The 12,165-nt window shown below is 36.9% G+C and overlaps 1 protein-coding gene and 1 pseudogene across 1 annotated transcript in view; one reads left to right on the top strand and one right to left on the bottom strand.

The window, feature by feature from the left end:
• The window catches only part of ALMS1 (ALMS1 centrosome and basal body associated protein), a 223,181-nt gene that overhangs the window by 67,394 nt on the left and 143,622 nt on the right, over window positions 1-12,165 (bottom strand). Inside the window, exons 14-16 of the mRNA XM_042981739.1 lie at window positions 9,404-9,574; window positions 6,694-6,831; window positions 3,154-3,324 (exon numbers count right to left, since the gene is read on the bottom strand). Coding sequence (XP_042837673.1) covers window positions 3,154-3,324; window positions 6,694-6,831; window positions 9,404-9,574 — 480 coding nt within the window. The remainder of the gene's footprint in view (window positions 1-3,153; window positions 3,325-6,693; window positions 6,832-9,403; window positions 9,575-12,165) is intronic.
• Window positions 4,030-5,218, top strand: LOC122236917 (annotated as a pseudogene).

Here is a 12,165-nt window from a genome sequence, read left to right as displayed (position 1 = left end):
TGAGAACAGACTGAGGGTTGATGGCGGGTGGGAGGGAGGAGAGGGTGGGTGATGGGTATTGAGGAGGGCACCTTTTGGAATGAGCACTGGGTGTTGTATGGAAACCAATTTGACAATAAATTTCATATACTGAAAACAAACAAAAAGTGGCATATACATACAATGGAATATTATTCAGCCACTAAAATGGATAAATTTTTGATACATTTTATTACTTGTATGAACCTAAAAACACCAGCTAAGCTTTACATGATTCCATAATAATTAATTATTGTATTAAGGTCCAGAATAGAAAAATCTACGGAGACAAAGTAGATCAGTGGTAGGTGATGAGGAGGTAGAGGGGATGATAGCTAAGAGTATAGGATTTGTTCCTGAGGTGATGAAAACATTCTAAAATCAACTGTGTTGATGGCTGCACATTCCTAAGAATAGGGTAAAAACCACTGAACTGCATACTTTAAATGGGTGACCCGTACCGTATGTGCATTATATGTCAATAAAGCTTTTTATAAATGTTCTATGGGCAGTTGAAAAGTTTTAAAGTTTTTTTAAGGCATAGAAACATTTCTACATATCTATGATCAACCTCATTATTTGCATTATTCCAGGATGTATTTTCAACTATGCTTTTTATAAATAATTTCATTTCTATGATCTCTCATGAGCCAAGGATATATATTCAACTTCTCTACTGCTATTCTGTATTGTCCATTTCTCCTTAAAGGTTCTCTAGAGTTTTCTGCTAGTGTATGGTCTGTTCTGCATTCCTCCCATCGCCAAGCAAAATTCCTTTTCCCCAGTTAAGCATCTTTTTCTCATGTTACATATATTTTTATGCTAATTCATGGTTAAAGAGTTATGTGTAATAGCCTCTTTGTGGATTGCAAATCAGTATAAAAATACTCCTCCTTAAGAGAGGGAGGGAGGCAAACCATAAGAGACTCTTAAATACAGAGAACAAACTGAGGGTTGATTGGGGGTGCAGGGGAGAGGGAAAATGGGTGATGGGTATTGAGGAGGGCACTTGGTGGAATGAGCACTGGGTGTTGTATGTAAGCGATGAATCATGGGAATCCACCCCCAAAACCAAGAACATACCGTATACACTCTATGTTAGCCAACTTGACAATAAATTATATCAAAAAAAATATTCCTCCTTAATTCCTGCAACAGTCTGGGTGTTGTCTATATTAATATCATGTCTCCGTATTTTTTTTAATATATATCTAGTTTTCCTTTATTTTCAACCATTCTGTGTCATTTTATTTTCAATGTGTATGCTATATAGCATGGAACTCAGCTTGTTTTTTAACCTAATTTGAGAAGTTTTTTTATTAATAGATCAATTTATCCCATAAATGTTTATATTGTCTTATATATGTCTTCCATTATCGATTTTATGGTATTTTCTATTTTCTTTTGTTACAAACTTACTTTTTTCCTCCCTTTATTTTCCTGTTACTCTTAGCATTTTTCTAAATAGTTTGGATGTTTTGTAGTTTGATTTTAACTCTTTCAGAAGTAACTTTTATAATTTTAAATACTGTAACTTATAAAGCTTATGAAAGAAAGTGAAGACACAAAGAAATGGAAAAACATTTGATGCTCATGGATTGGAAGAATACATATTGTTAAAATGTCGATACCACCCAAAGCAATCTACACATTCAATCCCTATCAAAATAACACCAGCATTCTTCAGAGCTTGAACAAACAATTCTAAAATTTGTATAGAACCAAAATAGACCCCAAATAGCCAAAGTAATGTTGAAAAAGAAAACCAAAGCTGGAAGCATCACAATTCTGGACTTTAGCCTATATTACGAAGCTGTAATCATCAAAAAATGACACAGAGATCAATGGAACAAAATAGAGAACCCAGAAATGGACCTACAAATGTATGGCCAACTAATTTTTGACAAAGCAGGAAAGAATATCCAATGGAAAAAATACAGTCTCTTTAGCAAATGGTTTGGGAAAACTAGACAGCAACGTGCAGAAGAATGAACCTGGACCACTTTCTTACACCATAGACAAAAATAACTCAAAATGGATAAAAGACCTAAATGTAAGATAGGAAACCATCAAAACCCTACAGGAGAAAACAGGGAACAGCCTCACTGACCTAGGACGCAGCAACTTCTTACTTGACATGTCTCCCGAGGCAAGGCAAACAAAAGCAAACATGAACTACTGGGACCTCATCAAGATAAAAAGGTTCTGCACAGTGAAGGAAATAATCAGCAAAACTAAAAGGCAACCAACGAAATAGGAAATGATATTTGCAAATAAGATTTCGGATAAAAGTTAGCATCCAAAATCTATAAAGAACTTATGTTCTATATATTCTTTTATGTTAGAAATAGGGGGCCATGGGTAAAAAAAATAAGATAAAAAAGAGAGGAAGGCAAACCCTAAGAGACTCTTTAATACAGAGAACAAACTGAGGGTTGCTGGAGGGGATATGGGTGGCAGGCTGGGCTAAATGGGTGACGGACATTGAGGAGGGCACTTGTTGGGATGAGCACTAGGAGTTATATTTAAGTGAGGAGTCACTGGGTTCTACTCCTAAAACCAACACTGTATGTTAACTAACTTGAATTAAAAAAAAACAAAACAAACAAACAAACAAAAAAAAAACAAAGAAAAAGAAATAGGGGAGCATGGGTAAACATAAATCTGATCCTGGCTCTTTTTTACTGTAATTTTTTAAAAGTTTGTATTGAGGCTCTTTCCGTCTTTATCACAGTCTTCTGGAATGCCTTCAGATTTTAGGTTTTCCCTATTTCAGTAATGAGACATGATCCTTGATTTCTAGTACTATCAGCCTTAAAGTATTTGTTTGTGATCCTGTTTCTAAGTTCACAACTTCTTTTCCCAATGGTAACAATTATCTTACAAATCAATATATACATCTAACACACATAGCACTGATGTGATTTTCATGAGAAAGCAAAAAAAAAAAAAAAAAAAAAAAGAAAAAAAGAAAAAGAAAAAAAGAAAAGAAAAGGAAAAATGGATCTCTATTTAAATCATGAGGCAATATTATCAGAATAAAATGGAAACACACAGACACAGGCTCTGTCTCTCTCTCATTCTCTGTCACTCCTCCTCGTCCTCCCCGCAACTCCCCTGCCACAATCTCATTACCTGCAATATCTATCTGCAAGGATTCTTGATCTTCTGTCCAGGCTTCCTTAGGAACTGTCCTCTTACTATGGATCTCCTCATTCTGTTTAATGGCTTCAGTGTCTGCTGGACTTTCAATCTTTATGTTTTGTAGTCGAGCTGAGGGCTCTGCAGCAGCAGCACCACTAGAACCTAAGAGAGGTAAATTAACACAGTATCCAGACCTGGAAGTTGACAAAAAATATTTTTAAATGCCTCTCGAGCATCTAATATGTGAAAGGCACTGTTACTGATATTTTAGAAAAAAATAAAAAGACCATTTAGAAATGTGTTTAGAAACTCTTAATCCAAATTGGAGTTTAAAAATATACAAAAACAACTGTCATACAAAATAAGAGAATTATAGCATAAGAGAAAGACAGATAAAGAAATATATGTACTTAAAGGAAGAGAAACTACCTCTAGCTAGGAGGATCACGAAAGAACTCTAAAATAAAATACTGATTTGAGAATGTGTTAGAATACACATTGAGATAGAAAAAGAAAGGCATTTTAGGCAAAGGTAACTACATATAAAAACAATAAAGTCAGGAAAGCAACTGAACATCTAAGAAACAGAGCAAGTATATGGTTTATTTGAGCATAGAATTTATAAAGAAAAGAGGTGTCTGAAAAGTTGTTTGGTAGTTGATTATACTGTTCTGAAAGAGTGTGGTAAAAGGGTTTAGATTTTACTCTTAAGGACAATGAAAACTTTTTGATTATGAGATTAACGTGATCTATTTCTGGAACATTCATTTAGCAACAGCAAAAAGGGGGGTAAAATTTTGAAGTGTTGCCCAGAACACAACATAACTTGTGAAAAAAAGCAATACACAAAAAGAGAAGTGGCTAATTATGCTCCAAAATGTTTCTATTTACAGTCGTGGCAGAGACTACCAGCTGTCCTCTGAAATCCATTTTCCTTTCCTCCAAAATAAATCTCTGACAACAGAGTGGCAAGACTCGGTGGATCTTGTGTCCTTCATATTCCTCCCAGTGAGTGCCTTCATGAGCACAAAATCCATCTGCAGCCATATACTGGTTTAGAATCCGAGGCAGAAGCAATTGCAGGCAACCAGTGTCCCTAGTCCTGTCCCTAGGTTACTAAAGAGCAGCCCTAGCCATCAGCCCTTGGAAACAATTCTGAAAAGGAACTGGCATCAAAACAGAAAAACAAAGAATCAGAAAAACAATGGGCTTCGGAAGATTTTGATTTGGCCGCCTGCTGGGTAAAAGAAACTTTCCCTAAATGTTTATTTGGGGAAAGAAAAAGCAAGTTTATCCTGGCTCTTGAAGTATTATTTAAAGCTCAACTGAAGAAGTAAGAGGTAAGCATCAGTTGAGAAGTACAAATCCAATCCCACCTTAGATATCCAAGTATTTTCAGACTATATGGTTACTCCCATGATGCCACCAGAATTTACCTAATTCTAGAATATGTACCCCTTGGACTTGTCTATGGAGAACCTCACGAACTGTCAGTCTGATGAGCAGAGGACTGCAACTCTTAGGCCACAGTATTCGCAAATGCCCTGTCTTACCATAGTTTAAAGAGAGTTTTCATGGAGACATTAAGCCAGAGAACCTGCTCCTTAAACGAACTGAGAATTTAAGATTACGGTATATTACGGTATATGGCCTCATCCTCCAGAACCACCCACTGCGGCACCATGGACTACTTGCCCCCTGAGATGATTAAAGGCTGAATGCATGCTGAGAAGGTGAATCTCTGGAGCCTTGGGGTTCTTTGCTATAAATTTCTAGTTGGGAAGCCTCCTGCTGAGACAAACACATACCAAGAGATCTATAAAAAAACAACAACCCATGAGCTGAATTCACATTCCCTGACTTTGTACCAGGGGGAGTCAGGGACTTCTTTTCTAGGCAGCTAAAGCATAACTCTAGCCAAAGCCTGATTCTCAAAAAAGTACCTGAACACTCCTGGATCACAGCAAATTCATCAAAACCATCTAGTAGCCAAAAAAAGCAAAGATTCAACTTTGAATCTTTCCATCTTAAGAACCTTACAGCGAAGAGTGCCTGAGTGGCTCAGCTGGTAGAACATGTGACTCTTGATTTCAGGTTTGTAAATTCAAGCCCCACACTGGGTGTAGAGATTACTTTAAAAAAAAAAAAAAAGGAACCTCTCAGGGAGAGAAATCCCTATGATGCCAGGGCTGCTGTAGAATCTGTCAAGAACCAGCTACTGACATTCATCTTATTGCTGACTGCCTGCCTCCAATCTAGAGCATTACAGATTTTTTTTTTTTTTTTGCTGAGCAGGTAGTACTTTGGTCTCCTATTCAGAAAGTTTTACTTCAGTAAAGATGACACTCTGAAATGAAAGAAGCCACAAGACCTGTGCTAACTTCACTGGTTTCATAATATGGGGGCAAGGTTGAATTGCAGCTACCCCACAGCCTGTTTTGAGTAAGGCGTCCTTGTGGAAGATGAAGTCAGGGTCTGGCTATGGGAAAGTGACCGCTTTGTTCTTACGTGATCACTTAAAGAGCTGTGAATAACCTTCCAAGTACCTGAGAGGCTGTGTGTATCTTACTGGGTGGCCAAGTCTGGAAAAGCTTCAGAATGAACATGTGATTCTTTTTTTTAAATGTTAAAATGAAGATTTTTGTTTTTGTTTTTGTTTTTTAAAATAGAAACTTGGTTTAATTGGGCATACGGTTACCAGAATAAAGATTATATTTCCCAGCCACCCTGGCAACACAGCTTGATGTGAGCGTGTGACTAAGTCTGGCCAATAGAATGGAAGGGGAATGGTACGTGTAACTTTTCAGAAATATTTAAAAGAAGGAATATATGTTTTTCTTTTCGTTTCTTCCTTTCTGTTTTCTGTTGGCTGGAATATGGACCTGATGGCTACCATATGAGAATGGAGGCTAAAAGTGTTGAAACAACAGGAGAGACAGAGCTTTGTTCCTTGATACAGTGGAGTACCAGGTCATCCATGGATGTCTATATCTGGATGTTTACAAGAAAGAGAAAAAATTCCCTGTGTTCTTTTAAGCCAATGCTATTTTGTTTTTGTTTTCATCTCTCAGAGCCAAAATGAATCCTAACTTAAACACACTATTATAGGCATTTTTAATTAGCATAATCCCATTGAACTAAATTAACAGGATAGGTAGGTAGAAGTAAACAAGCTGAATTCCTAAAGAATAAAAGGTTTACGTACAACAATGGTATTAGAGAGTGAGCATCTCCTAGAACTAATTTTTTTTTTTTCAGTGAAGTTTTTAAAAGTCCATTAAGTGAATTTCTGGCAATGAGATTAACTTGTGTACTATCTTTCCAAAGTTCTCCAGAAATGTCTTAAAGAGCTTTAAAAAATGTTAATTTCACCAGTTAATCTATACCAGAAACTTGCAGCTAATATCCTATTTCACATATGAGCAACACAGAGGAAAGTTGAAGACAGCAAGGGAATAGAGAATACTTGGCTGTTTATACTCATTTTAGAAGGCTAGAAGAAAATAATATGCAGATAATCCAGTTAGTTACCTGCAGTGGCTGTCTCCAAGAATTCTTTCTCTTCAGGTTGGGCAGCCTTAGCCACTGCCTTTTTACTGTAGATCTCCTTTTTCTGGTTTTTGTCTGAAAGGCTCTCATCCCCACTGACAGAAACTTGAACTTCGGCATCTGGAATAATGACATCATGTGAAAAGACAACAGGACAAAGGAAAAGACAATAAACACAATAGACAAGTAACCCCCCATTCAAAAAAATAAGCCTCAAACAAAAACCCAAACCTCTTCATACATCAAGAAAAAAAGCATCTCCTAGGCCCCACCATATAAAAGCTATGACAATTATGGTGGGTTTACAATATGAATTGGAAAGTTTTCCATATTTTTCTGTATACGACGATGGTTTAAGTAAAATACCATTTTAAATTAAATCTGTTCTTTGCTGATTTGACACAACAGTTAAAAAAAAAGATCAGGTATTTTTTCAAAGTAGAAAAGTAAATTTGAACTCCTCTTTTGAGTTCTTTGGTCTATTCCAAGTTTTTGTCACTTTGTTGAGGCAATTTTGATATTTCATATAATCCTAGAAAAGCATCTAGAAAAGCACCATTTAGATTTTATGTATAATACTCATATGATTTTTTAAGATCTCCTGAAATTATATCCTTTTAAAATTGTCTAATACTTTCTACTTTCTTTCTTGGTCATACTTGCTAGAGATTTATCTATCTTATTGGTCTTTTTTAATCAGCTCTTTTCTTTTTTATTATATGAGAAAACCCAAGTATAAAACAGTGTTACTAAATATATTAAAATCACCAATGCAACAACTAGGATAACAGTCATCATACAGTTAATAACGTTTATATATTTTTTAAACTATCTTATTTTTAAATGTTTATTTTTTAGAGAAAGAGAGAGGGAGGGAGGAGAGAGCAGAGAGAGAGAGAGAATCCCACCTGGGTGTTCTGCACTGTCAGTGTAGAGCCCCACATGGGGCTTGAACCCACAAACCATGAGATCATGACCTGAGCCAAAACCAAGAGTCAGATACTTAACCAACTAAGCTACCCAGGCGCCCCATTTTATTTTAGAGAGAGACAGTACGCATGAGTGGGCTCTGAAAGGGGCAGAGGGGGAGAGAGAGAGAGGGCGAGAGAGAGGGAGAGAGAATCTGAGGCCAGATCCATGTTCACTGCAGAGTCAAATGTGGGGCTCGATCCCATGACCCTGGGATCATGACCTGAGCCAAAATCAAGAGTTGGATGCTCAACCAAATGAACCAACCAGGTACTCCAAGGTTATATGTTTTTACAGTGGGCTGAAAAGAGATACATCTCTTATTGCTAAGTATGGATATTTTTCAACAACAAAAAAATCAGAAAAGCAGTGGACATTACTAAAGACATAACATAATGTGTCTCCCAAAGAGCTTAAGAAATATTACAGATATGATTTCCTGTTGTAAAGCCTTAGTGATACCATTCTCTGCCTTTTCAGCAGCAACCTTTACGCTGAATTTAGAGTTTATCAATCTCTGATGTTTCTGATGTTTTTACTATATTGCATGTATTATCCACAATACACGGGGCACCCTTGGTGGCTCAGTTGGTTAAGTGTCTGACTTCAGCTAAGGTCATGATCTAGTTGTTCAAGAGTTCGAGCCCCACATCGGGCTCTCTGCTGTCAGCGTGGAGCCTGCTTTGGATCGTCTGTCACCCTCTCTCTTCCTCTCTCCTGCTTGCTCGTGAGCACACAACGTGCATGTGCCCTCTCTCTCTCAAAAATAAACATTAAAACAAATAGGCAAACAAAAAAACAAAACATGCCCAAACTGGAACATAGAACTACCCTATGCTTAAAATCTGCCCTGGGATCAGTAGCACCTATTTGGCTAATAGCTATGCAAAGGAATAAAAAACTGTAAATGAACAAAGCAACACAGTTACACATGCAGAATTTTTAGTGGCCCCTGGAGTCTCCATTTAATAAATACTACCATGTATCAACTAAAGAAGTATAGTATCAAGGATGCAGAGGAAAAAAAAAAATCAAGCAGGTCCCTAAATATTAAAAGCTTTTATAAAATAGTAAGGCCTTTATCTGGGGATAAAATTGAAAATTCAAATAGCCACAGTGACCAGACAGATAAGGTAGATGAATGAAGCAGACTGGCTCTGAGAAGTGTGGAGAATTAAAGCAAACAGCAGAATATACATCTTCTCCGCAAGTAACAGCCATGACTCAGGGGCAGGTGATCATTGCCATGAAGGAATGCAAGCTGAGGGCAACCAGATATTCTGATTTTTCCAGGGAAGACCTAAATCTTATTTTTAAATGTCAGCAGCAAAATGAAAAGAATTTAAAATACCATGTGAGCCATATACTTCCAACCTATGAAAATATTAGTTTGTACCATCTGACAGATAAATTCATGAGGCAAATTTAATCAAGATTTTCTGGATTTCAGTTTGTAAAATATACCTGATTGGATATTTTTTTATTCCAAAAGTTGCAATCTATTTTATTTCCCACAGTGAAAATACAGCTTATAGTTTTAAGAAGCCTGTGAAGCATTTTGAAAGATTTCATAAATATTTTACCTTCTTATACACACCCAATAAAACAGCTAACAGAAAAGTTTGCATAACACCAGAAATAAGATGAAGACTGGAAAATATTCTCATTTTGGATGACCAGGAAAAAAAAAAGGCCACAAAATATAAAAAGTGAATACAGTTACCTGCATTATCTTTCTGAGGGGGGTTTTTCCCCACTGGGAAGGATGGCTTAGCCACGGCCCTCTTACTGTAGATCCCCTCTTTATGTTTAGTGTCAGCAGGGATGGACAGGTCATCATCCCTGGTGCCTAGCACCTCAGCTGGGAAGTCTGGAGCGATGGCATCATTGGATCCTACAGCAAAGTGGGAAAGTAGTACAATTAACAAATATATAGACATAAAGTTGAACAGAGACAAAAAACATACCTCTTAAACTGCTTCTATTAAAAAGATACAATAGGAGTGTTGCAGTGTGATCAGAAGGGGATGTCAGACATGTACAATAAATTGCAACAATATAAGGTGGAGAAGCAAATGACAGAAGATATATAGAGTATCAGTTCAGAAGAGAGACAATTTCCAGTCAGGAAGATTTTCAAAGAGAGGAGAATATTATAGACTGTAACCTGAAAAATAAGTAGGCTTTTTGAAATATGCAGAGGAAGGAAGAAAGACATTTTAGGCAGAGGTGAAACATGAGCAAAGACAAGAAGGCAGGAAAGCAAAGAGTATATAAGAACCACAGTCACTTTAGGGTCAGGCCAGATCATACAATTATAAAATATACATACAATATATTAAAGAAAATGGTGGGAAATATTAAAACATAATTGTTTGGGACAAAATTCAGCAGGGTATGGAATCCCAAGCTAAAGAGTACAAACTGTACTCTTTGTATATGAAATGCAACATCATTGTACATTTCTAATAAAGGGAAAATGTAATCAGCTATGTTTTAGGAAGATTAATCTGATGGTAATACAACATAGAAAACATTCAAAGGAAAATCTTGTGTGATAAATACAAGATTTGAAGGTAATTTTTATTTTTTTAAAATACATTTCAATATTCCCATGTCCACTGGTAAGAGAAGTTCATTGATGCCACAAAAAAGAGGTGACGAATATCTCTGGACATACGAGAGTTTTTAGCAACTAGAACAGGATCTTCTATAAAAATGTTTTTTCTTTCTAATCTGGGATTCTGCACTTCATGCATTTTCTGAGTACCTAAAATATATATGCCAGTAAGAGATGAGAAAGCAGTCTCATTAGTACGGTGCAAATATAAGTAAGTCATGAGGATTTTTTAAGGATAGATTGCAAGGACCCTACTAAGTCTTCTGGGTCATATGTACAGATTAAATTACGCTTTTCTCAACTTCTGTGGCATCACTTTCTCTTATTTGTTCCCCATGTCTCTTGCAAATCCTCAGTATCCCTACTACTACCAAATCTCTCAATGCTGGAGTTCCTCAAGGGGTCAGAACTCTTCTCTTCCTGAGTGAACTCATCAGCTACCAATGGATGGAATACTACCTATCTACATGCTGATGACCAACAAATATATTATCTCTGCTGGGACCTTTCTTCTGAGATTCAGATTCTAGCATTCAGGACATAGCTAGCCCTTACAGCATCTTTTGAAGAAATTAGAAAAAGGTGTCCCTTCCTTAATTAAAAAATTAAGATATTATATTTTATGGCATAATGTAACAATTGCACATGGGATCATTCTCCTCACAAATACTTCCAGATACCAGACAACATACATCACCAGCAGCAAGCACATGCATACTCTTCAGCAGCACCCTTGGTTCTCCAAGAAAGGTGACTGTGTCAGGTTCACCACAGTCAGGTAGTCCCGGAAAGCAGTGGGTAGATGAGCAAGACAATCAACTCCGTGGAGCTGAGAGCAGTTGAAAGACAGTGTAGCCTGATGCATGTGTATATGCCAACAAGCGTATGTGCACTTGTATTTTCTGGCATCCACGCACAGCTGCAGGGTGTGTAAGTATAGATTTTTGTCTGGGGCAGGAAGAGAGTTAACACTGCTCCAGAACTCAAACCTTCAGGCCCACCTGTGTATTTTCATAAAAAATACTGTATGTCTGTCTATATGCTGTGAACAGTGCCACCTTCTACACGGCACCCTTACAAACAACCTTAAATGTGTAAACCAACTCAACAGTCACTACTCAGCAGTCTAACTACTGCTGTCCTTGCTTCCACTTCTAGAGTTGGCTCCCTGTCTTCTGACCCATGAAGTGATAAATTTTATCTAGCAGCCAAATAAATCTTACAAATGTAAATGAAACCACAGTTGTCTACCAGAATAAAATTCAAATGTTTTAATATGGTTTACAAGACCCTGCATGATCTTGGACTTACCTATCTAACCATATCTAGTCACTATTCTGCTCAAACCACACTAAATTCTCATCTGTCAAATGCATCCAACTCTCTCCTCTTTCAGGAGTTTTTCCCAGACTGCTCCCTCTGGGCAGAACACTGTCATTCCCCACTCTCTGCCCACTTAACCTGCCTTTACCCTCTAAATCTTGTCTCTCAAGTTTTTTCCTTGGAAAGGCTTTCAGGAGCTCCTAAAACTCTGTTCCAATTATTCTCTTCCAATTCTACTTTATTTTCTTAACACTTATTATTTGTAATTATGTACTTATTTGTGGTCTATTTATTTACTAACTATAACAACATTCCACACACTCCACAATCTTACGGAGCATGTTCATTCTGCACACTACTGTAAATGTAGCACCTAGTATAGTATCTCGCAGGAACACGGTAAGAGCTTTAATAATTTTTGGTTGAATAAAAAAAATGAATGTGAAATGAAAGCTTTTTGTCACCTTAAGAAAAAAAAACAAAAAACCAACTTTGGTTATACATGCTTTGGAATGAACACATACTGGGACTGCAATGTACAT

Source organism: Panthera tigris, chromosome A3, assembly GCF_018350195.1.
Source record: "Panthera tigris isolate Pti1 chromosome A3, P.tigris_Pti1_mat1.1, whole genome shotgun sequence".
In the NCBI taxonomy this organism is placed as follows: domain Eukaryota; kingdom Metazoa; phylum Chordata; class Mammalia; order Carnivora; family Felidae; genus Panthera; species Panthera tigris.
The sequence above is the reverse complement of the archived record's forward strand: the minus strand, read 5'-3'. Positions and strand labels throughout refer to the sequence as shown.